At 43.0% G+C, this 26,206-nt stretch overlaps 1 protein-coding gene across 3 annotated transcripts in view; it reads right to left on the bottom strand.

Moving 5' to 3' along the window:
* Positions 1-826: 826 nt before the first annotated feature.
* The window catches only part of LOC138665457 (membrane-spanning 4-domains subfamily A member 8-like), a 47,834-nt gene continuing 22,454 nt past the window's right edge, over positions 827-26,206 (bottom strand). For 2 of the 3 annotated variants that reach the window (XM_069752962.1, XM_069752964.1), the window contains 5 exons: positions 21,901-22,020; positions 20,041-20,097; positions 16,607-16,756; positions 14,588-14,710; positions 827-1,348 (listed from right to left, as the gene is read on the bottom strand). In XM_069752962.1, coding sequence (XP_069609063.1) covers positions 1,310-1,348; positions 14,588-14,710; positions 16,607-16,756; positions 20,041-20,097; positions 21,901-22,020 — 489 coding nt within the window. In that variant the 3' untranslated portion in view covers positions 827-1,309. Of the gene's footprint in view, positions 1,349-14,582; positions 14,711-16,606; positions 16,757-20,040; positions 20,098-21,900; positions 22,021-26,206 lie in introns of all 3 variants that reach the window. The other variant, XM_069752965.1, reaches the window with a different exon arrangement.

Raw genomic sequence — 26,206 nt, 5'->3', positions numbered from 1 at the left:
ACATCGGGCAGCACGGTGGCGCAGTGGTTAGCACAGCAGCCTTGTAGCGCTGGAGTCCTGGGTTCAAGCCCCGCTAAGGACAACATCTGCAAAGAGTTTGTATGTTCTCTCCGTGTTTGCGTGGGTTTCCTCCGGGCACTCCGGTTTCCTCCCACATTCCAAAGACATACTGATAGGGAATTTAGATTGTGAGCCCCAATGGGGACAGCAATGATAATGTGTGTAAAGCGCTGCGGAATATGTTAGCGCTATATAAAAAGAAAGATTATTATTATTTTTATTACATCTGAATGAGGCCTAACAGACGTGATTTTAAATCATTTTCCTCATTTAATATTACATGCATTTTTACTTCTTTGTTTGAGCAGGTTCTCTTTATCTATTTTTAGAAGTTATGTGAAAATCTGATGTAATTATAGGTAAAATTTTCAAAAAAATATTGAATTTTCTGAAGGGTTCACAAAGTACTAGCACCACTTTGGGTGATCCTGTGGATAGGAGATAAGATTTTATTCTAGAAATAAAACAATAACACATCCAACATAAGAAAGCGAAATAAACCCCATTCTTTATTTTTTTGCATTGATTTTCCATATTTTACAAATTGTATATTGTCCACTTGTTAATTATATAGTATGAATAAGTTCACCCCATTACATCTCACTTTTGTTATTTCATACTTAGCAAATCATTATTCAGATACTGGTCATACAAGAAAAGTGCGTCAAAAAACGTTTGTAGTACAATCCTTTATGTACACATAGCCTTATGATCCATTCACATGTCAAAGTTTTGCATATGTGTTTTATTTATTTATTTTTACAGATAGAAAATGAACCTATTATAGTCTATGGTGTCATTCACATGTCCTTTTTTTGCGCACCAATGGTTCGCAAAAATAAAGAAGTAAAGACATGTCTGAGTCTGGTCAGATTCAAGGACAAGATTGACGTATATTAATGAATGAGTCTGTGATGCAATGGACCACATACGGATGCCATCCATATTGCATCCGTGTACTGTCTGTTAGAAAACATGGACATGCAAATCCAGTCTCAGGCTGGTTTCATATGTCTGAATTTCATATTCCGTGTACGGACTACAATTTCACGACGGGCCATGGCTTTCATGACCTCAGCTCAAAATCTCATAGGCATATTTAAAGGAGACCCGCGGCCGATATGGAAATTGCATTTCGAACACTGACGGTTATACTCGGACTTGTAAAGTTGGTCTTTGATCCAGTCTAAATTAAGTAATTCTAATAATTTCAGCTGCTGCATGTTGCATGAAGATGGATTCTGACTTATCAGAAGCTGGTAGGGTTTGGGTTCTGTACTATCATGACCTGTAAACATATACAAAAATAAAAAAATGATTAATTATTATAGTAATCTGAATTATTAAATCAAATTCTGAATCTACAAATATACTAATGTTAAATAATTTCCATTAAAGAAGATCTGTCACTAGGTCAAAAGTGGAAAGTTGTTGCTCTTATTTCTTCCTGCTGCTCCCCGAATTATTCTATTTATTTTTTTTAAATCTCTATTTTAATTTAGTGCTACTTGTTATACTCTTTAACAAGGGATCATGGTTCACAGGGTAATAATGCAGAGCAGCCTTAAGTCACACCCCTATGAGTCACGCCCCTTTGGAAAAAAACATAAAAATTTGCATAAAATAAAGACTATCCCATATCAGAATCAGTGGATGGTTGGTGTACTGTTGAATCTAATATAAGTAACACTGGTTCTTGATCTGATGCTGCTTGTGATCTGGTGATCTACGGCCAGACACATCGATAATCTGCATTTGAACTTCAAATATGTGAAATATAGCCGCAGCTTAAAGGGAACCTGTCACCCACAAAATGTAAGATGAGCTAAGCCCACCGGCATCAGGGGCTTATCTACAGCATTCCGTAATGCTGTAGATAAGCCCCCCGATGGATCCTGAAAGATGAGAAAAAGAGGTTAGAATATACTCACCCAGGGGTGTTCCCCGCTGTGGTCTGGTCCGATTGGCGTAGCGGTCCAGTCCGGGGCTTCCTATCTTAATAGGAAGACGTCCTCTTCTTGTCTTCACGCTGCGGCTCCGGCACAGGCGTACTTTGCCCTATTGAGGGCAGAGCAAAGTACTGCAGTGCGCAGGCACCAGGAAAGGTCAGAGAGGCCCTGCGCACTGCAGTTGACCGTGACGACCATCGGATCGGACTGCCTGCCCAGGTGAGTATAATCTAACCTATTTTTCTTATCTTTCAGTGTACATCGGGGGCTTATCTACAGCATTACAGAATGCTGTAGATAAGCCCCTGATGCCGGTGAGCTTAGCTCATCTTCCATTTTGGGGGTGACAGGTTCACTTTAATATGCTTGTTTGGTGGAACATATTTATAACACTTGTGGTCTAGTGACTAACACAAACCATGTGCATTGATAATTGATTTACAATTAGACACCTGATGCATGTAATGTGGTCATAACTTACATGCGTATATTTGGTGCTGCATTTATATTCATGGCATATATAATTATGTGCCATGATATATATATATATATATATATACCTTATATACTCGAGTATAAGCCAAGATTTTCAGCCCAAATTTTTGGGCTGAAAGTGCCCCTCTCGGCTTATATACGAGTCACGGTCGGCGGTGAGGTCGGTGGGTGAGGGGGAGAGGGCGCTGAGGCATACTTACCTGCTCCCGGTGCTCCTGGCACTATCCCTGCAGTCCCACGGTCTCCGGGTGCCGCAGCTCTTCCCCTGTTCAGCGGTCACGTGGGACCACTCATTAGAGAAATGAATATGGACTCCACTCCCATAGGGGTGGAGCCGCATATTCATTTCTCTAATGAGCGGTAACGGTGACCGCTGATAGAGGAAGAGGCTGCGGCACCGAAGACCAGCTGTCCGGGGGAAGGAGCGGGACGCCGGGAGCAGGTAAGTATTACATATTCACCTGTCCGCGTTCCACACGCCGGGCACCGCTCTGTCTTCCCGTCCTCTGCACTGACTGTTCAGGTCAGAGGGCGCGATGACGCATATAGTGCGCGCCGCCCTCTGCCTGAACAGTCAGTGTGGAGAGACGCCGGGACGCTGAGGAGCTGCAAGCAAGAGAGGTGAGTATGGCATTTTTTTTTTATTGCAGTAGCAGCAGCAATGGCACAGCTTTCTATGGTACATCTATGGGGCAATAATGAACGGTGCAGAGCACTATATGGCACAGCCATGGGGCAATAATGAACGGTGCAGAGCACTATATGGCACAGCTATGGGGCAATAATGAATGCTGCAGAGCACTATATGGCACAGCAGCTATGGGGCAATAATGAACGGTGCAGAGCACTATATGGCACAGCTATGGGGCAACAATGAACGGTGCAGAGCACTATATGGCACAGCTATGGGGCAATAATGAACGGTGCAGAGCACTATATGGCACAGCTATGGGGCAATAATGAACGGTGCAGAGCACTATATGGCACAGCTAAGGGGCAATAATGAACGGTACAGAGCACTATATGGCACAGCTATGGGGCAAGAATGAATGGTGCAGAGCACTATATGGCACAGCTTTCTATGGTACATCTATGGGGCAATAATGAACGGTGCAGATCACTATATAGCACAGCTATGGGGCCATAATGAACAGTATGGAGCATCTATTTTTATTTTTGAAATTCACCGGTAGCTGCTGCATTTTCCACCCTAGGCTTATACTCGAGTCAATAAGTTTTCCCAGTTTTTTGTGGCCAAAATTAGGGGGGTTGGCTTATACTCGGGTCGGCTTATACTCGAGTATATACGGCATATATATATCGATATATATATATATTTCAACAGTCATTATACTGTAACTAGCTATTGAACCCGTTCTACGCCCGGGTGGCGAGCATTTATATTGGTATATGGTCTCCATCCTGGTATGTGCTGCTCCATCCTGCGTTCCCATCCTGTCATGTGCTGCTCCATCCTGCGTCCCCATCCTGTCATGTGCTGCTCCATCCTGCGCCCCCATTCTGTCATGTGCTGCTCCATCTTGCATCCCCATCCTGCCATGTGCTGCTGCCATCCTGCGCCCCGTTCTGTCATGTGCTGCTCCCATCCTGCGCCCCCGTTGTGTCATGTGCTGCTCCCATCCTGCGCCTCCATTCTGTCATTTGCTGCTCCCATCCTGTCATGTGCTGCTCCCATCCTGCGCCCCCGTTCTGTCATGTGCTGCTCCCATCCTGCGCCCCCGTTCTGTCATGTGCTGCTCCCATCCTGCGCCCCCGTTCTGTCATGTGCTGCTCCCATCCTGCTCCCCTGTTCTGTCATGTGCTGCTCCCCTCCTGCGCCCTTTCTGTCATGTGCTGCTGCCATCCTGCGCCCGTTCTGTCATGTACTGCTCCCATCCTGCGCCCGTTCTGTCATGTGCTGCTGCCATCCTGCGCCCATTCTGTCATGTGCTGCTGCCATCCTGCGCCCGTTCTGTCATGTGCTGCTCCCATCCTGCGCCTCCATTCTGTCATTTGCTGCTCCCATCCTGTCATGTGCTGCACCCATCCTGTGCCCCCGTTCTGTCATGTGCTGCTCCCATCCTGTCATGTGCTGCTCCCATCCTGCGCCCCCGTTCTGTCATGTGCTGCTCCCATCCTGCGCCCCCGTTCTGTCATGTGCTGCTCCCATCCTGCGCCCCCGTTCTGTCATGTGCTGCTCCCATCCTGCGCCCCCATTCTGTCATGTGCTGCTCCCATCCTGCTCCCCTGTTCTGTCATGTGCTGCTGCCATCCTGCGCCCGTTCTGTCATGTGCTGCTCCCATCCTGCGCCCGTTCTGTCATGTGCTGCTGCCATCCTACGCCCGTTCTGTCATGTGCTGCTGCCATCCTGCGCCCGTTCTGTCATGTGCTGCTCCCATCCTGCTCCCCTGTTCTGTCATGTGCTGCTCCCATCCTGCGCCCGTTCTGTCATGTGCTGCTGCCATCCTGCGCCCGTTCTGTCATGTGCTGCTCCCATCCTGCGCCACCATTGTATTATATGCCCATAAGACGCTCCAGTGTGTATGCCCACGTATGCTGCTGCCATATAAAAAAAAAAAAATACCATACTCACCTATCGTCCGGCTCCACTGCAGGTGTGTCTTCAAGAAAATGGCGCCGGAAAGCGCGGACTGCGCAGGCGCCGATTCCGGCAGCAGGAATCGGCGCCTGCGCAGTCCGCGCTTTCCGGCGCCATTTTCTTGAAGACACACCTGCAGTGGAGCCGGAGTGTGTCTTCAAGAAAATGGCGCCGGAAAGCGCGGACTGCGAAGGCACCGATTCCGGCAGCAGGAATCGGCGCCTGCGCAGTCCGCGCTTTCCGGCGCCATTTTTTTGAAGACACACTCCGGCTCCTCTGCCTGTGACTGGTAAGTCAGAGGGCGGCGCCGGCGCGCATTAAGCGCGTCATCGCGCCCTCTGAACTGTCACAGCAGAGGAGCCGGGAGACGGAGCCGCACGCAGCGCTGGAACGGGGAAAGGTGAATATACTTACCCTCCTGGCGGTCCCTGACTCTCCGGTGGAAATCGCGGTATGCGTTCAGTGCTTACGCATACCGCGATCTCCTGGGAGTGTCACTCTGTGGGGGCCAGACTGCGCCGGCGCTTGCGCCTGCGCAGTCTATAAAGGCTTCGGACAGAGTGACGCTCCCAGCGTTATATTATAGATGGCCAGAAGTGCTGGCAACCTTGAAATTATTACAGAAAATGAAATATTTCTGCCAGAAAATGACTGCAGCTTCATAAGTTTTCTTAGACATATGTTTATTTCATTTGTGTGCACTGGAACAACATGAAAAAAGGATAATTAAACATAATTTCACGCAACCCCAAAAAATGTTGACACCTTTCCAAAATTGTGGGTAAATAACTTTGATTCATGTATGTGTTGCTTGTTCAAATGCACTGTGGCAAATAACAGGTGTGGGCAATATGAAAATCACACAACTGAAACCAAATAAAAAGGGAGAAGTTATCTCAATATTTTTGTGCCTGTGTGTGCCACACTAAGCATGGAGAATAGAAAGAGGTGAAGGGAACTGTCTCAGGACTTGAGAACCAAAATTGTTGAAAAATATCAATAATCTCAGGGTTACAATTGCATCTCCAGAGATTGTGATGTTCCTTTGTCCATGGTTCACAATTTAACTAAGAAATTTACAGCCCATGGTACTGTAGATAATCTCCCTGAACGTGGATGGCAGAGATGAATTGATGAAAGGTTGCAACACAGGAAAGCCTGAATGGTGGATAAACACCCCCCAATCAAGTTTCAAAGAAATTCAAGCTGTCCTGCAGGCTCAGGTTGCACAAACTATCCATCGACATTTGAATGAAATGAAACACTATGCAGGAAACTGAGAAGGACCACACTGCTCACACATAAAGGCAAAAAAAGCTACACTGCAATATGCCAAAGTTTACAAGAGTAAGCCAAATCCTTCTGAGAAAGCGCTTTGTGAACAGATAAGAAAGAGCTTTTTGGTAAAGGACAGCATTCTACTGTTTACCAAAAATTGAATGAGGCCTACAAAAAAAGAACACCGTACCTACAGTGAAAAATGGTGGAGGTTTAAAGATGTTTTGGGGTTGTTTTGCTGCCTCTGGTATCTTGTGCCTTCACTGTGTGCAAGGCATCATGAAATCTTAAGATTACCTATGGATTTTGGGTTGCAATGTAGTGTCCAGCGGCAGAAAGTTGGGTTTGCATCTTAGGTCATGACCATAACATAATTCCAGAAGCACCCAAAAATAGATGAAAACTAAGTGCTGGAGAGTTCTAAAGTAGTCAGCAATGAGTCTGTATCTAAATCCCATTGAACACCTGTGGAGAGTTATTAAAATTGCAGTTGGGATAAGGCACCCTTCAAATCTGAGAGACCTGGAGCAGTTTGCAGAAGAGTGGTCAAAAGTTCCAGTTGAGCACTGTAAGAAACATTTTGATGGAAATAGGAAGCAATTGATTGCTGTTATTTATTCCAAAGGGTGTGCAACGAAATATTAAGTTGAGGGTGCCAACAATTTTGTCCGGCCCATTTTGGGGTTTTATGTGAAATGATGTCCAATTTGCATTTTGTTCTCCAGTTTTTTGTGTAGTTCCAATACACACAAAGGAAATAATTAGGTGTATAACAAAACTTGTGCAATTGCAGTAATTTTCGGTGAGAAATACTTCATTTTTTTTAAACAATTTCAAGGGTGCCAACACTGTCTGTACATACTGACTGTATGTACATGGTTACAAACTAAATGCAGTTTTTTATATAATGTGAATGGCTACCTTCAGTTATATAAATAAACTCATTTGCACCTTATTATGGGAGTCAATTTTCAACCATATGAATGTCAGCATAATTACATCTTCATATTTCAAACTAATTGAATAATAATAATAATCATTTTTTATATAGCGCTAACATATTCTGCAGCGCTTTACAGACATCAATTGAATGTTTTCATCCTGTGTTCACTCATAGGCATACAAATTGATGTGCATTGTTACTGTATATAGACACTGGATCCATAAAGTATGATGCTATTTTATATACATATGTTTTCTCTTGCACTTATACTATTGATATACAATCATATGTACTGGCCCTGGATATATGTATGGATGCCCAACATATGTACGTTACCCTAGTTAGTCTTGTTCATACATACAGGTGTTTATAATTGAGTATTATTTAAGACCCACACATATATATATATATATATATATATATATATCCATGTGGCCTCCATAACCACTGCTGCCTGTGATCATATATTAACTGTGGACTCTCAGTTCTCTTTATTTTTGTTGGATATATATTTGAGTCACTATGATTGTATGCAACTATGTTATGTAATCAATATGAACATCTGGAATTATATAGAAATTAATAATTCAATGCAGTGCTATTAGCAGTAGTGGTATTAGTAGTGAAATATTAAATACACCTTTACTACGACCTTAGAGTTTGAGGGTAAATAGCAGCCAGATGCTGATAATCAAATGCCCTTGAATGACTGTCCATCACCAAATGTAAAAGCAGAAGTTTGGGCAGTTTGCTGGTCTGGAATAGTTTACGCATGTGTTGAAATAATGCCAAGGAAAGGAAAACATTAGCAATAACTAATCATCAACAATTACGCTTAAACATAAGCGGATTATTAAGAGGGCAGTCTGGGCTACTGTTGTGAATTCTGTGGCTGAATTCACTCCTGTGGTCACAAGTGGTACTGCAGCTTCTGAGCTTCCTCCCTCAGGTGTTCTGGTGAGCTCGTTAACTGCTTCATTACTTAACTCCGCCTGATGCTGCTATCCTTGCTCCTTGTCAATGTTTCAGTGTTGGATCTGAGCTTCTCCTGATTGTTCCTGTGACCTGCTGCTCTGTATAGCTAAGTGCCTTTTGCTTTTTTGTTGCTTTTTTTCTGTCCAGCTTGTCTTTTGTTTTGCTGGAAGCTCTGAGACGCAAAGGGTGTACCGCCGTGCCGTTAGTTCGGCACGGTGGGTTTTTTTTGCCCCCTTTGCGTGGTTTTGCTTTAGGGTTTTTTGTAGACTGCAAAGTTCGCTTTACTGTCCTCGCTCTGTCCTAGAATATCGGGCCCCACTTTGCTGAATCTATTTCATCCCTACGTTTTGTCTTTTCATCTTACTCACAGTCATTATATGTGGGGGGCTGCCTTTTCCTTTGGGGAATTTCTCTGGGGCAAGTCAGGCCTATTTTTCTATCTTCAGGCTAGCTAGTTTCTAGGCTGTGCCGAGTTGCCTAGGTAGTTGTTAGGCGCAATCCACAGCCGCTTTTAGTTGTGTTTAGGATAGGATCAGGTGTGCAGTCTACAGAGTTTCCACGTCTCAGAGCTCGTTCTTGTATTTTTGGGTATTTGTCAGATCACTGTGTGCGCTCTGATCGCTAAGCACACTATGTTTCTGGATTGCCTTCATAACACCTGTCATTAGCAAACATAACAGTACAAGGAGCCCAAATAATAATTCTCAATAGAGGGAAAGAAAAAGTTCTGACATCATTTTTTTTTTTTTTTTTTCCTGCTCTGTGTTCACTTTTTTTTTTCCCCTAGACATTTGGGTGCTTCTGGACACAGGTGTGGACATGGATATTCAGGGTCTGTGCTCTTCAATGGATAATCTCGTTATAAATGTACAAAAAATTCAAGATACTATTGATCAGAAATCTATGTTAGAACCAAGAATTCCTATTCCTGATTTGTTTTTTGGAGATAGAACTAAGTTTCTAAGTTTCAAAAATAATTGTAAGCTATTTCTGGCCTTGAAACCTCATTCTTCTGGTAATCCTATTCAACAGGTTTTGATTATTATTTCTTTTTTGCGCGGCGACCCTCAAGACTGGGCATTTTCTCTTGCGCCAGGAGACCCTGCATTGAGTAGTGTCAATGCGTTTTTCCTGGCGCTCGGATTGCTGTACGATGAGCCTAATTCAGTGGATCAGGCTGAGAAAAATTTGCTGGCTTTGTGCCAGGGTCAGGATGATATAGAAGTATATTGTCAGAAATTTAGGAAATGGTCAGTACTCACTCAGTGGAATGAATCTGCGCTGGCAGCTTTGTTCAGAAAGGGTCTCTCTGAGGCTCTTAAGGATGTCATGGTGGGATTTCCTATGCCTGCTGGTTTGAATGAGTCTTTGTCTTTGGCCATTCAGATCGGTCGACGCTTGCGCGAGCGTAAATCTGTGCACCATTTGGCGGTACTGCCTGAGGTTAAACCTGAGCCTATGCAGTGCGATAGGACTATGACTAGAGTTGAACGGCAGGAATACAGACGTCTGAATGGTCTGTGTTTCTACTGTGGTGATTCCACTCATGCTATTTCTGATTGTCCTAAGCGCACTAAGCGGTCCGCTAGGTCTGCCGTCATTGGTACTGTACAGTCCAAATTCCTTCTGTCCATTACCTTGATATGCTCTTTGTCGTCATTTTCTGTCATGGCGTTTGTGGATTCGGGCGCTGCCCTGAATCTGATGGATTTGGATTATGCTAAACGTTGTGGGTTTTTCTTGGAGCCTTTGCGGTGTCCTATTCCATTGACAGGAATTGATGCTACACCTTTGGCCAAGAATAAACCTCAATACTGGGCCCAGCTGACCATGTGCATGGCTCCTGCACATCAGGAAGTTATTCGCTTTCTGGTGTTGCATAATCTGCATGATGTGGTCGTGTTGGGGTTGCCATGGCTACAAACCCATAATCCAGTATTGGATTGGAATTCCATATCGGTATCCAGCTGGGGTTGTCAGGGGGTACATGGTGATGTTCCATTTTTGTCGATTTCGTCATCCACCCCTTCTGAGGTCCCAGAGTTCTTATCTGATTATCAGGATGTATTTGAAGAGCCCAAGTCCGATGCTCTACCTCCGCATAGGGATTGTGATTGTGCTATCAATTTGATTCCTGGTAGTAAATTCCCTACAGGTCGATTATTTAATTTATCCGTGCCCGAACACGCCGCTATGCGCAGTTATGTGAAGGAATCCCTGGAGAAGGGACATATTCGCCCATCGTCATCACCACTGGGAGCAGGGTTCTTCTTTGTAGCCAAGAAGGATGGTTCGCTGAGACCGTGTATTGATTACCGCCTTCTTAATAAGATCACTGTTAAATTTCAGTATCCCTTGCCATTGTTATCTGACTTGTTTGCTCGGATTAAGGGGGCTAGTTGGTTCACTAAGATAGATCTTCGTGGTGCGTATAATCTGGTGAGAATCAGGCAAGGAGATGAATGGAAAACTGCATTCAATACGCCCGAGGGTCATTTTGAGTATCTAGTGATGCCGTTCGGACTTGCCAATGCTCCATCTGTGTTTCAGTCTTTTATGCATGACATCTTCAGTGAGTATCTGGATAAATTCCTGATTGTTTACTTGGATGACATTTTGATCTTCTCAGATGATTGGGAGTCTCATGTGAAGCACGTCAGAATGGTTTTTCAGGTCCTGCGTGCTAACTCTTTGTTTGTGAAGGGATCAAAGTGTCTCTTCGGTGTGCAGAAAGTTTCATTTTTAGGGTTCATCTTTACCCCTTCTACTATCGAGATGGATCCAGTTAAGGTCCAAGCCATCCAGGATTGGATTCAGCCGACATCTCTGAAAAGTCTGCAAAAGTTCCTGGGCTTTGCTAATTTTTATCGTCGCTTCATCTGTAATTTTTCTAGCATTGCCAAACCATTAACCGATTTGACCAAGAAGGGTGCTGATTTGGTTAATTGGTCTTCTGCTGCTGTGGAAGCTTTTCAGGAGTTGAAGCGTCGTTTTTGTTCTGCCCCTGTGTTGTGTCAGCCAGATGTTTCTCTTCCGTTCCAGGTCGAGGTTGATGCTTCTGAGATTGGAGCAGGGGCGGTTTTGTCACAGAGAGGTTCTGATTGCTCAGTGATGAAACCATGTGCTTTCTTTCCCAGGAAGTTTTCGCCCGCTGAGCGTAATTATGATGTGGGCAATCGAGAGTTGCTGGCCATGAAGTGGGCATTCGAGGAGTGGCGTCATTGGCTTGAAGGAGCTAAGCATCGCGTGGTGGTATTGACTGATCATAAGAACTTGACTTATCTCGAGTCTGCCAAGCGCTTGAATCCTAGATAGGCCCGTTGGTCGTTATTTTTTGCCCGCTTCGACTTTGTGATTTCGTACCTTCCGGGCTCTAAAAATGTGAAGGCGGATGCTCTGTCTAGGAGTTTTGTGCCCGACTCTCCGGGTTTATCTGAGCCAGCGGGTATCCTCAAGGAAGGAGTCATTGTGTCTGCCATCTCCCCTGATTTGCGGCGGGTGCTGCAAAAATTTCAGGCTAATAAACCTGATCGTTGTCCAGCAGAGAAACTGTTCGTCCCTGATAGGTGGACTAATAAACTTATCTCTGAACTTCATTGTTCGGTGTTGGCTGGTCATCCTGGAATCTTTGGTACCAGAGAGTTAGTGGCAAGATCCTTCTGGTGGCCATCTCTGTCACGGGATGTACGTACTTTTGTGCAGTCCTGTGGGATTTGTGCTAGGGCTAAGCCCTGCTGTTCTCGTGCCAGTGGGTTGCTTTTGCCCTTGCCGGTCCCAAAGAGGCCTTGGACACATATTTCGATGGATTTCATTTCTGACCTTCCCGTTTCTCAAAAGATGTCAGTCATTTGGGTGGTCTGTGATCGCTTTTCTAAAATGGTCCATCTGGTGCCCTTGGCTAAATTGCCTTCCTCCTCTGATTTGGTACCTTTGTTCTTTCAGCATGTGGTTCGGTTGCATGGCATTCCTGAGAATATTGTTTCTGACAGAGGTTCCCACTTTGTTTCAAGGTTTTGGCGAGCCTTTTGTGGTAGGATGGGCATTGACCTATCCTTTTCCTCGGCTTTCCATCCTCAGACTAATGGCCAGACCGAACGAACCAATCAGACCTTGGAAACATATCTGAGATGTTTTGTTTCTGCAGACCAGGATGATTGGGTGTCCTTTTTGCCGTTGGCTGAGTTCGCCCTTAATAATCGGGCCAGCTCGGCTACCTTGGTTTCTCCATTTTTTTGCAATTCTGGGTTCCATCCTCGTTTCTCTTCAGGACAGGTTGAGTCTTCGGACTGTCCTGGTGTGGATTCTGTGGTGGATAGGTTGCAGCAGATCTGGACTCAGGTAGTGGACAATTTGACCTTGTCCCAGGAGAAGGCTCAACGTTTTGCTAATCGCAGACGCCGTGTGGGTCCCCGACTTCGTGTTGGGGATCTGGTTTGGTTATCTTCTCGTCATATTCCTATGAAGGTTTCCTCTCCTAAATTTAAACCTCGTTTTATTGGTCCGTATAGGATTTCTGAGGTTCTCAATCCTGTGTCTTTTCGTTTGACCCTCCCAGACTCCTTTTCCATACATAATGTATTCCATAGGTCGTTGTTGCGGAGATACGTGGCACCTATGGTTCCATCTGTTGAGCCTCCTGCCCCGGTTTTGGTGGAGGGGGAATTGGAGTATATTGTGGAGAAGATTTTGGATTCTCGTGTTTCTAGACGGAAACTCCAGTATCTGGTTAAATGGAAGGGTTATGCTCAGGAAGATAATTCCTGGGTTTTTGCCTCTGATGTTCATGCTTCTGATCTTGTTCGTGCCTTTCATGCGGCTCATCGTGGTCGGCCTGGGGGCTCTGGTGAGGGTTCGGTGACCCCTCCTCAAGGGGGGGGTACTGTTGTGAATTCTGTGGCTGAATTCACTCCTGTGGTCACAAGTGGTACTGCAGCTTCTGAGCTTCCTCCCTCAAGTGTTCTGGTGAGCTCGTTAACTGCTTCATTACTTAACTCCGCCTGATGCTGCTATCCTTGCTCCTTGTCAATGTTTCAGTGTTGGATCTGAGCTTCTCCTGATTGTTCCTGTGACCTGCTGCTCTGTATAGCTAAGTGCCTTTTGCTTTTTTGTTGCTTTTTTTCTGTCCAGCTTGTCTTTTGTTTTGCTGGAAGCTCTGAGACGCAAAGGGTGTACCGCCGTGCCGTTAGTTCGGCACGGTGGGTTTTTTTTGCCCCCTTTGCGTGGTTTTGCTTTAGGGTTTTTTGTAGACTGCAAAGTTCGCTTTACTGTCCTCGCTCTGTCCTAGAATATCGGGCCCCACTTTGCTGAATCTATTTCATCCCTACGTTTTGTCTTTTCATCTTACTCACAGTCATTATATGTGGGGGACTGCCTTTTCCTTTGGGGAATTTCTCTGGGGCAAGTCAGGCCTATTTTTCTATCTTCAGGCTAGCTAGTTTCTTAGGCTGTGCCGAGTTGCCTAGGTAGTTGTTAGGCGCAATCCACAGCCGCTTTTAGTTGTGTTTAGGATAGGATCAGGTGTGCAGTCTACAGAGTTTCCACGTCTCAGAGCTCGTTCTTGTATTTTTGGGTATTTGTCAGATCACTGTGTGCGCTCTGATCGCTAAGCACACTGTGTTTCTGGATTGCCTTCATAACACCTGTCATTAGCAAACATAACAGGCTACTGCCTGGGCCCAAGGCAAGATTGCCCTCATTATAATATTTTTGCACCATCATTGGTGGCACTTATCGCCATCAGGGAGGGTTCCTGTTGCTCTGCTGCCAGCAATAGAGAGACGGAGCGTAGCTGCAACCTGTTGCCTTCTCTATGACTCAGCCGGAGCGATCAGCTGCATCATTTACCATGTATGCAATGGCAAGAAGTAGATGGAAACAGCTGTAAGGGATCCCCATAGAGGAGAGGATATTTACCGTATTCCTTTTTTTCTTCTTCTTTCTTTAAAGTGAATGAATTGGGGAGGGGGGGATGGGTGAAATCACAGTATGATATAATACATTTGGATGTAGATAGCGGAAAGAACAATATGTTATAATGAATTGGGATGGGTGAGATCACACTGTTATAATGAATTGGGATGGGGGATGGGTGCGAGAACACTATATTATAATGAATTGGGATAGCATCCCGTCTTGTTATGTATAGCCCTGTCCCTTATTACATAGTATCCTTTATTTTCATAAATAATGCCAGGATGGTGTACATACTGCAGTACATAATAATCATTAGCAAGACAGCAAGGTACTGAATACGTATGACTAAACATGGCTACAGACAGGTACCATACCTGGGGTACAGTCGGAGTCTTCTGTTTTAGTGAGCGAATACTAAATGCCACGGCTGAGGCAGACATGCTGAACTGCAGGAATGTGATCAACAATAGGTGGATAAGAGTGATCAAGCGGATAATCTAAAATAAAATAGTAAATACATGAGTATTCCGCAAAAGTAACATTATGCTCAAACTAGGTTATCACAGTTTTACTGGAAAAAAGCAATAAGCTACAAAAAAAGGAACATTAGTAATGCCAGCAATATTGAAGACATTAGATATGGCCTCTGATACTGCTCATTGGTCTGATTAAAGGAAGCCGAAATCAGTGAAACTTCTTGAATGTGTTATATTACATTCCAAATTCATCTGAGTTTGGCTAAGTGCACACTGAATCTGTGCACCTTGGCCTACAGTATATATACAATATATACACTTGATATTGAATAAATCAAATTTTTTGAACATTTTGCTTCCTTTTTTATGATTAACATATCAATAACATACTGTGTAAATTGATCTTGCACACTAATGGTCTGTGTGCTCTCTGAGTGTAGCACATAGACAGCACACAGGCAGAAAATACAGTCGCCTGAATGAGCCCTAAAGTCGGCTAAACCTGCTAATTTTGCAAAATTAACTGATCAGTTAATACGGGAGTCTCAAAGTTGGTTCAAAAGCCTCATGTGGCCCCTACGCATGCCATCTGTGGCCTTTGGGGCACTGGAGCTTCTGAGACAGGGAGAAGGCTAAAAGAGGAGCGCCCACTGCCCATTAATGACAATATGTTGGAGCGTAGTGTGTTGCAGCTGAGGCATCTGTTTTCTGCGCTCCTGCATTGCTGGTCGTAGTTGAATATGGAAAGGAGGTTTTTTTTCATCCCTTCCCGAAATCTGCCATACATGTACGATGCAGCAGAACACGACTCACTGCAAACCACCATACATGTACAGTGCAATGATGGCGGCTCTAGCTCACAAGAGGAATCAGTACCATCATCAGCAGGTGTCAGCTGTATATCTTAGCTGACAACCTGCTGCAATGGCCACCGTAGGTATTAGCACTAATTGTGCCCATTTAATTAGATCCATCTGTCATTCAGTGGCAAGAGCACGGTTACAGCCACGGCTCACTATGCACAAAGTTGTGACTGGAACCGTGCCGACACCACCCCTATGACTGAAAGAGTGGGGCTGCTGGGGAAATAAAAAGTCTCTTTTCAATGCAAGTATATGAGATCTGGCCTCGTTCTGGCTCTCATACACTTACAATGACAACATGTGACTGTTATCCCTGACTTCCGATCATTCAGAAGTTGCGGTCACAAAATGGCAAGCAAAGTGATGCCAACAAAAGGTGAAGACAGGGGTAGGTAAGTATAATTTTATGGTATGTGACTTATAATAAGTAGCACCACTCCAGAGCTGAAAAGAAATGCTGGATTGGTGCTGTAAGCGGGTCTATGTGCTCTCAAATGCCAGGGCTGAATTTCAGTCCAAGTCTGGCCCTGGGAAACGTAAGGCCAGATGTGGCAATTGCTATGGCTGTAACTTTTTTTTTGGGTCAAACACCTTTTATCCCACAGAATAAAATAATTGCATAATTGGCAGTTTTTCACAATGGCAATTGGCCACTGTGGTTCTCAACCGTGACACGAATGCCACACATGGCCTCACCCTAACTGCATTTTATCACTGATACATGAATGGTAGTTCTATATTATGTGTAGCTTCTGACATGATGCTAAACATGCATCACTAAGACAGCAATTCATTTTTAAAACATCTATCTTATCTTTGAAATATTGTAGATCAATACTGTAGAACATTATCGATCACACTGGTAGAACGATTGACTTGGCTTCTGAGTCACTCCACTATGCTCCACCGTTCTACCTCACCTCTTACTATAAAGTATTCTAATTTAGGACAGTTACTGGTTTCCACTTTATAACTATGGACTGTCTTTCCAAAGTTCATTCTGCATAAATGAGACAGGAAACTATAATAATATTAAGGAAAATATAACACTTACCAGGATGGTATTTTGAAATAAAGAGCATGGATTTGGGAAACATGGTCCATATCTATAATAATATGTACGAGCTAGATCAACAATGACCAGTGAAACTTCACACAAAGCGATTAGACTGCTGATCACATTTGTGCCTAAAGTTCCTTTAACCTAAAATGATAAGAAAGAAAAATAATCTCAGATCTGCTTATTCAATCCAGATTCTGTACTTGATCTACTAATGCAGTCTAATATAAATGTCTGGAATCATGCATCCAGGCTGCAATTCATGCTGCCAATAATTTGGGAAGCATTGGGAAGGTCTCCACAGTTTTATAGTCTGGGCAAGGTGCGAAGAGACCCTTCAGCAGTCCAATAAATATCATAGAGCCGACATCTGTGATTGAAACCCCTCTCTTCAGTGAGAACTAGTAACATCCCTCAGTTCGCACATCAGTGGTGAAAACTGTCCAGCCTAATGTACTGTTGTGCATGCCCTAGTGTCCGTAGTGAAAGCAAATACAATATTTAGTTTTTGTGACATGGAAAATGGAACTAAAAAAACACATTTTAAATATTGATTTTCTCATTCTTTCCTTAACCCATTACTTGCTAAATTAAAATTTTTACAAGTACGGATTTTTCAGAAAAGGGCATCCCCATATTCAATTAAAAATGACAATGACATGATCTCCTATTTTGAAAACATTCATTTTACAAACACAACACAAAAAATTTGACCTAATTATAAAAATTATAAAATCTTAGTTGCTAGAAGCTAAAGATTAGGCGTCCCAAAAAAAGGACATTAGTAGATAATGGGTTAACCAGGATCTCCAAACATTGGTACGGACTTCTGGGAAAGTCGATGTTCGGTATTTAGCACTGGACAGGTACAATCGCTGAATTCATAACTTCGGGTTCGCCCATCTGTACAGGAGACTAAGGGTATGTGCACACGATCAGTAAACACGGGTTAGGTGCTTCGTACTTGTGCAGTGTCCAACCTGCAGGGTCCAGATGTTACAGCATAGTGGATGGGATTTCAAGAAATCCCATGCCCACTATGCATCCAGAGATGTCCGAGGCTTACCCACAAAAACGGACATGAGGCACATCTTTCCAGACCGCAGCATGTCTATTTATCTTGCGGTGATGTGAGTCGCTAAATTGTAAAATCATGTTAATTAAATGATAGAATTAAGTATTTGCTGCGCTTTTGTCTACTTTTTATTCACACAGTTTGGTCAGAAATCTCTTGCACACTGTTTATTTTTTCGTTGCAGATTTGCAGTATCTTCATATATGCAACATGTCAATAATTTCAGCGCTTTTGCAGCGTTCTTCACCTATTCTAATGAATGGAGGAAAAAACGCATCAAAATCGCATAGAAAAAAAACATACCAAAAATGCATAAACATTTTTCAAAAATGTGCTTCTCATGCCAACACTTCCGTATTTGCAGCAGAAATGTCTGCAGCAAATGCCTCATGTGGGCACATGCTCTTGGGCTATGTTCACATGCAGCGATTTTGCAGTGTTTTTTTTTTTCTGCAGCGAACACCAGCTGTCTTGGCAGTAAAACTATGTTCAAAATGCATGTTTTTGAGGCGTTTTTCATGGTGTTTTTGCGTGCAAATTATGTGTTTCAGTAAATGTTTAATAAAGTTAATTTTATTAATAGAAAACACTGCATAAATCCAGCTAAAACTTTTGTTGCATTTTTGCACTTTCTCATTGCTTTCGGTGGGTGAAAAAATGCTGAAGAAATGCTGAAAGAACTGACATGCTGCAGATTTAAAAAAACTCTGAAGTTTTAAAATTCATTCCGGAAAAAAACAAGTGTGGCACTATTAAAAGCCAACTTTTAATTTGCATAAAAAACGCAGCAAAAAGTGCTGCAAAAAATCTTTCATGTGAACATAGCCTTAGTGCTCTTTTTTGTACACTTCTGCATGGCTGGCAGAATACTTTTTTCGGCCGGTTTCACATGTCCTGGTACCGGAGATATCGGTGTCCATGTGTCCGTTTGTGTACTACATGCGGCACATGTGTGGCAACCGTGTGTCGCCCGTGTGCTGCACCAGTACCACACGGACGGCGACCGGAAAGTAGCGCTACTGTAAGCGCTGTTCTCAAGCGTGTGGTGCTGAACATGGCTGTCATCCATTCTCCCCTGCTCGTCAGTGAGCAGGGGAGAATAAATGATTGAGAAGCAGAGGGCACAAGCTCAGTAACTAGCGCTTACGTCACTAAGTCTGTGCTCGCTGCAGGCATGAACTCCTGTGACCTCAGGACCGTGGGAGAACGCAAGTGATGAGGTCACGGCATTTCAAGCTCTGTCACAGTGACCTCATCACTTGCATTCTCCCATGGTCCTGAGGTCACAGGAGTTCATGCCGGCGAGCTAGCACAGACTAAGTGACGTCACCACTAGTTACTGAGCCTGCGCCCGATGCGGATCATTCAGTCCCCAGTAGTTTACAGCCGGGCCGGTCACATTAGCAGTGCTTCCGATTGTAAACTGTCTATCCCCTAGATATGGATTACGCTGTGGGAGTGACTGAATGCCGGACAGGTATGGGTATATTGTTGGTTTATGGAGATTGAGGGCGTCGCTTGGATTACCAGTATAATAAAGATGGAAAAACTGTGTGGTGTATGATTTCATCAAAAGACTTTATTCTTACTGTGTGGTGTGTTTAATTAACCCTTTACCAACTATAGGATTAGTAATGGAGAGGTGTCTTATTGACATCTCTCCATTACTAAACCGGGCTTAATGTCACCTTACAATAGAAAGGTGACATTAACCCCTCATTACCCCATTTGCCACCGCTACAGGGCAAGTAGGAACAACCGAGCAAAGCTCCAGAATTGGCGCATCTAATAGATGACCTTTTCTGGGCAGCTGGGGGCTGCTGTTTTTAGGCTGGGGGGCCCATATCCATGGCCCCTTACCAGCCTGAGAATAGCAGCCCTCACTGTGAGTTTTGCCAGGTTGGTCCTCATTGTCCTCTGCTCACGCTGCTCGGTGGCAGAGCAGGGGAGAATGGATGAAAGCGGCGTTCAGAACCACACGCAGAGGAACAGTGCTTACAGTAGCGCTACTTCCCCGGCGGCTGTCCATGCACATGGAGGACAGTGTGCATTGTTCTTCATGTGCACGAGTGTGGCACGTTTTGCGGCCTGTGTGTTTGGGTAAAAACAGACATGCCCGTGTGTTTTGCACATGGACACATGATCTGTGAAAACACACTGACATGTGCATAGACTCATTCATTTGAATGGGTCTACGTGTGTCAGTGTCTCTGGTACGTGAGAAAACTGTCAATACACGTACCACAGACACTGACGTGTGAAACCGGCCTTATTTGGTAACTATTACTGTGGCTCAGAAATTTTTGCCTGTCTCTTTTCTTTTTTACTGATTTGATGAAAAAAGAACACTCACCAGACTGCGAGATGTTTTTTCTGCTGCCGCGACCGTCACTGATCCCGAAATAATGTACTGCAATGAACAAAATATAAGGTAAAGTTTTCCTACGTGACACCATAATCATTGGCAGTCAGTTTACAAATCATAGAAAATATAGTATATAGCAATAATAAATTGGGCCATTGAGAAAACATAATTTGCACAAGCTAAGTGGTTAGCACATTAAAGGGAATCTGTCACCCCCAATATCGAGGGTGAGGTAAGCCCACTGGAATCAGGGGCTTATCTACAGCATTCTGTAATGCTGTAGATAAGACCCGATGCATCCCAAAAGATGAGGAAAATAGGTTATATTATACTCACCCAGGGGCGTTCCCGCTGCTGGTCCGGTCCGGCGCCTCCTATCTTCATCAGATGACGTACTCTTCTTGTCTTCATGCTGCGGCTCCGGCAAAAGCGTACTTTGTCTGCCCTGTTGAGGGCCGAGCAAAGTACTGCATTGCGCAGGCACCGGGAAAGGTCAGAGAGGCCCAGCGCCTGCTCTCTGCAGTACTTTGCTCTACCCTTAACAGGGCAGACAAAGTACGCCTGCGCCGGAGCAGTAGCCTGAAGACAAGAAGAGGACGTCATCTGATGAAGATAGGAGGCGCCGGCCGGACCAGCAGCGGAAACGCCCCTGGGTGAGTATAATCTAACCTCTATTTCTCATCTTTCAGGATACATCAGGGGCTTATCTACAGCATTACAGAATGCTGTAGTTAAGCCCCTGATGTCGGTGGGCTTAACTCACCCTCGATTTTGTGGGTGACAGATTCCCTTTAAATGTGAAATGCTGTTATAACAAAAGGAAGCCCTATGTAAAGGTATAGCGAACACCCTGTAAATAGCTCTAATATGACATGAGATCATAATGGAGGGGTTCCCACATTGGGATCCCTTGTTCTCTGCTCTCCAAATAATTATCCACTAAAGGTCGACAGAGTTTCTTGTAACACAGGCCTATTCATTGAGTAGTTGCTTTTCTGTGCACAGTATTGACTGATTCTGCTTAGGGAGACACTGTGCATGAGTCTCAGTGCTGAACCAGCTTTGTGAACACTTCATTCTCAGGATCATGAGGGACTTAGCTGTCAGACACCCACCAAAGACATGGTGATGGTGTATGCTAGCAAAAATTAGCCAGAAACAGACCATGTGCCAGCATCATTTAGGACGTAACCAGAGCAATTACATAACTGATGTCTAATATATTGGCAGTACAACATTAGTTTCATTGATTGGAAGACCACATGAAATAGTAAGGATCGTTTACTGGCCAACTGGACTAAACAACCCCTGATAAGTAACTTGTTTGGTGATCGGCGGTTGCGTAAAAGCCTGGTTACACGGGCAGACAGTGTTTAGCTATGCGCAATGAAAGATCTGTGTAATCGATGGTGCAGTGCACCCTCGGCTGCCAGTGTTCTTGGCAGCTCTGGTTCTGTTCTCTATGATGTTTATTTGGATGTGCTGCTGAGGATGATAATCTGTTGTGTAGCACAAAAGTTCATTCCACCCAACGAACAAATATTTTGCTTGTTCATCGCGTGATCAACAGCTTGCTTCGATTATAGTGGTACAAGTGTTCCTTGAAATGCTCTTTCATGATAAATTTGCAGTGTAAATGGACCCTTAGTCGTGGACCTCATTTGGTCATGTATTCTTAGGCACTGTAATAGCAGTCAGTTTATCTCAGGTGACAACCCAATTTTCTTCAGATGAATTTCACAAATGATACAAAATACAATAAATATTATTATAAAAAAATGATACTAACAATTAATGCTTAAAATAAGAAGCCATAAATATCATGAAAGAGGTGGGGTCTTTACTTACCCAGGCTCCCCCCCAGTAAACAATGAAGCAGTAAGCTGTTATTGAAGTGTAGGCAGCAAATGTGTAGAGCAACACAGTACCCACTAAGATTTGTACGAGGCCCAAAGAGATCTGAACAGCCTGCAATGAGAGGAAAGAAGAGTTTGGCATTATATATTCGCATACAAGTTCAATAACATTGAGTTTTTTGATAACAATGGTCACAGGTGTATACAACAGTGAAAAACACATCTAAAGTTTGCCTTGCTGGAAAAAGGCTAATGGAGGGTTTATGCAGCACAGTCCGGCCCTTTGAGCAATCACCTATAGGTATGACCAAAGTTCTAAGAGAAAAAATGAATATTCTGTGCTCATAGAATGTCAATTGGCAACACATCACCTATTTAAGTGGGATGAAGTGCTCCAGATAATGATTTTTAAACTGACTTAAAAATCATTGCGCCTGTTCGTCCTTTGTGTGTTTGCCGCTACACGTTTTTAGGTATAGCTAAGTGTAGCTGGGTCCTATTTTTCTTCAATTCATTTGAGACCAAGGCACACAGAGGTGGTGTCTTTAGTATAGTGTCCCACCTAAAAGAAGATGTCTTGTGATTGGCAGATGGGCATACACACGTTGATCAAAATTAACAATTCTCCATCTTTATTGATTACAGAGTGTACACTGTAGATTCAGACTGAAGGCAGCAAAGCCATGAAGAATAAAGCTTTGCGGTAAATAGTAAACTCCTGAATTGCTTTTCTTTTGTTCACTTTGCATCCCAAAAATCTCTGTGCCTCAAATTGGTACTTGTAAAAATGTAAACTTATCCTGCAAAAAAACAAGTCATTATTCAGTTCTGTGATTGGAAAAATAAAAATGTTATATCTCTAAGTATATGGTGATTAAATAACTATTTTTTTAAAATTGTTTTTAGTGTGAAAAAGTAGCAAAACAACAACAAAACAAAAAAATGACATCACTGTAATTAAACTAATTCACAGAATAAAGTTATCTAATCACAAATAACATCCAGTGTACATCGAAATACAAATAAATAAAAAGAATTCTTGAACTGCCATTTTTTGTTCATTCTGGCTCCCAAAAATCAGAATAAGGCACAGTTCATTTCTATCATGTGCTCTACCCTGAGGACCTATGTCAGCTTTTCCACCTAAATCCTCAAAAATCATGATTCAGACCAAACTGCCGATGGAAACAATTAGTATAATGAGGCAAATGTAGTCACTTTGGACTCTCTTTGGCCTCTGTTCCGGTGGCATCCTATTTAGACAGGCACAAAACCTTGGTTTACCTGGGATTTGTACATGACTAAACAGTAGTTTCTGAACACATATGAAACAACATGCAAGTGGAAAAAAAATCGTTTTTAATTTTTATGGACTTCAGATTAGTGATGATCAAATGTGCTCAGATAAGGTCTTGTCCACGCATGCTCGTGTGCCAACCCAGTGTCTTTGGCTTGCTCGAAAAATCTGTTTGAGTCTTTGCGGCTGCATGGCTGTCAAGCAAACAGACAATCTCTGCATGGGTAGCGGCTGTCGAACAGATGTGAAACATGCAGCCACAGGGACTCTGTATTTTTCGAGCACACCAAAGACACTTGGTTAGCACACGAACATGCTCGAATAAAACTTATCGGAGGTTGTTCGCTCATCACTACCTCTGATATAAATATTCTGTGAAATACCAATGTTAAAAATGCTCAGTACACCCCTACATAAATTCGTTAAGGGGTCCAGTTTCCAAAATGCTGTCACTTGTGAGGATTTTTTGTTGGTCTGGCACCTCAGGAATTTTTCAAATGTACCATGGTGTCCGTAATCTACAGTACTCTTGCAAAATTTGCACTCCAAAAATCAAACAGTACCCGAACAGTTGCAATTGACCACATATGGGGTAGCACTGCATTTGGGAGAAATTTAAAACTAAATAACGTTGTCCATTCTTTCCAAATAAAGCCGTTGCCAAAATGGAAAATTGGAAGCTAAAGAAACATTTTAGTATTTGCAACATGGCAGACAAATGGGCACTCCAAAAATTAAACAGCGCTCCTTCCCTCCCATGCCCTGCCATGTGTTCCAACAGTCTTTGAACTAATTCTTATGAAGCACTTGAAGTGTTAACAAATTTCCTGACATTTTAAATTCCTATAGGATACAGTTTTTAGCATGATAACTTTTGGGGGGGTTTTACAATAGATAGGCACTTCAAAGTCCCTTCATAACTGAATAAGTCCCTAGAAAAATAGGTGTTACGAATTCTCGTGAAAAAACAAAAGCCTCCTAACATCATATCAAAAAAACTATGTTTGAGAAATAGACATAAACTAGATGTATAGTAAATGTTAATTTTTTGCGTGGTAAAACTATCTGGTTAAAGGGTGTAAACATTCATAGTTTGAAAATTGCTAATTTTTCAACATTTTCATCAAATTTCAAATGTTTTCTTAAATGAACTCAAAACATATCACACTAAATTTTCTACTAACATAAAGTAAAATGTGTCATAATAAAGAGTTTAAGATATGCCGGGATATATAAAAGAATTCCATACAGAGTTATTACTATATAGAAAGTGCCCCATCAGATTTGAAAAATGTGACTTGGTCACCATAGACCAAAATGTGCTCCATTACTAAGGTTTTAATTATCTTGTGAAAGGGAGGTAGGAAATATAAATAGGGAAACTGACTATAAAATACTGTAGGTATTAAAGGTCAATCACTAACTGCAGCATTTAAGCTGTGCAATCCTGCCTGTTCGGGCACCCATTGACTCTTTGAGGACGTCATCGCAGGATGCCAGTGGGTTGCCATAGAACCCAGGCCCTGATAAAGGCCCCTGTCACTGCTATGTTGGTATTCCTGGAAAGCCCAGCAACAGTCTGAGATTCATAGGAGGCAGTGATTTGTTCTTCATGCTACAATATTATCATGTTCCAGTATATAAAATAAGTATTCAAGTTTGAGATTGCAGGTTCAAATCCCCTATCAAAATGATAGTATAAAGTGAAACATTTTTTCTCTTTATAGAGAACCTGACATCTGATACATGCTCCCTGGTGGCTTCTCCCTTACCGCTCACCTGGAGTGACAGGTTGCTGCCTATATGCCAGAAACCCAAATGTCTGACTAGTCTATAGTGCGTCTCAGTCCCCAGCAGCTATTAAAAGCGTATTTTTCTCTGAAACGCTGAGTCAAACATACTTGGCTGGGATACATGATATCGTGGCTGATACATGCATATTTTTTCATCTGTGCAGTCATATTAGTTTTTCTCTTTTTTATATTAAATTGAAAAAAAGGGTGCATTTCTAATTTTTATATTTTTTGCATGTTTCTTTTTTTCTTTACTTAAGGCTGTGGTGCCCATGATGAGTTTTTGTTGAGTTTTTGACGCTGCATATTTTTGCTTGATCAAAAGCTCAGCATCTTACAGTTTCAACAAAGTGGATGGGATTTATAAAGATCTCATGAACTCTGTGATATTTTTATGCAGCATAAACCGACCTGCGGTTCATGTTTCAAATCCACAATGTGTCAATTTGTTGCGGAAACGCACCAAAAACACATGTAATGCGAACTTGACTGTATCTATAAAGTTTGGTCAGAACCAAATACCAGGAAGTATCAAAAACAAATCGGCTTTATTTAAAGCCTGACAAACCAACTAGAGACAAAAGCCGCATTGTCAGAGATGGGATAAAAACACAATGAATCAAACGGAAGTGACCTAATTTACATAACAGGTGCAAAAATGCTGCAGAAATTCTGCAACATCAAAAACTCAAAGTTTATTGTGGGAACGCAGCCTTCGAGGACTTAACCCCTTCACAACCTTTGATGTATAAAATCATATATCATAGTATATCTAATAAAGTCTAATAAAGTCTAGTTTACTCATTATTTCTGCACATTATTTTTGCTTTTCCTTACTGTTGACAACAGAACTGAGAAATGAAGCAAATCTATATCTTCTTTAACTCCATAATGGCCAGGCACCATACATTTACAGAGTTTAGTACTGGGCTTTTACCCCTTCATTATAAATTTACATGGCAGGGTTAAAGCTCCTGCAATCTAACAGGTGCAGGTCTGGTCTTCAATCCGCAGACACCGCTTGGGACCCTGGGAAGTAGATAGAAGCAGTTTATCACTGCTGCCTTCTCTTTTGCTAAATACATAGAGCTCAGCGAGCGCTTTGTAGGAAACAGAATCAGTGGCACCGCTGATGCCGCTATAGGACATGGAAATCACATGAGCATTGAGTCTCTGCCTTGCATTGCAGAGCTGATAGGTACCGGTAG

The sequence above is a fragment of the Ranitomeya imitator genome, chromosome 2 (genome assembly GCF_032444005.1).
Source record: "Ranitomeya imitator isolate aRanImi1 chromosome 2, aRanImi1.pri, whole genome shotgun sequence".
In the NCBI taxonomy this organism is placed as follows: domain Eukaryota; kingdom Metazoa; phylum Chordata; class Amphibia; order Anura; family Dendrobatidae; genus Ranitomeya; species Ranitomeya imitator.
The sequence above is the reverse complement of the archived record's forward strand: the minus strand, read 5'-3'. Positions and strand labels throughout refer to the sequence as shown.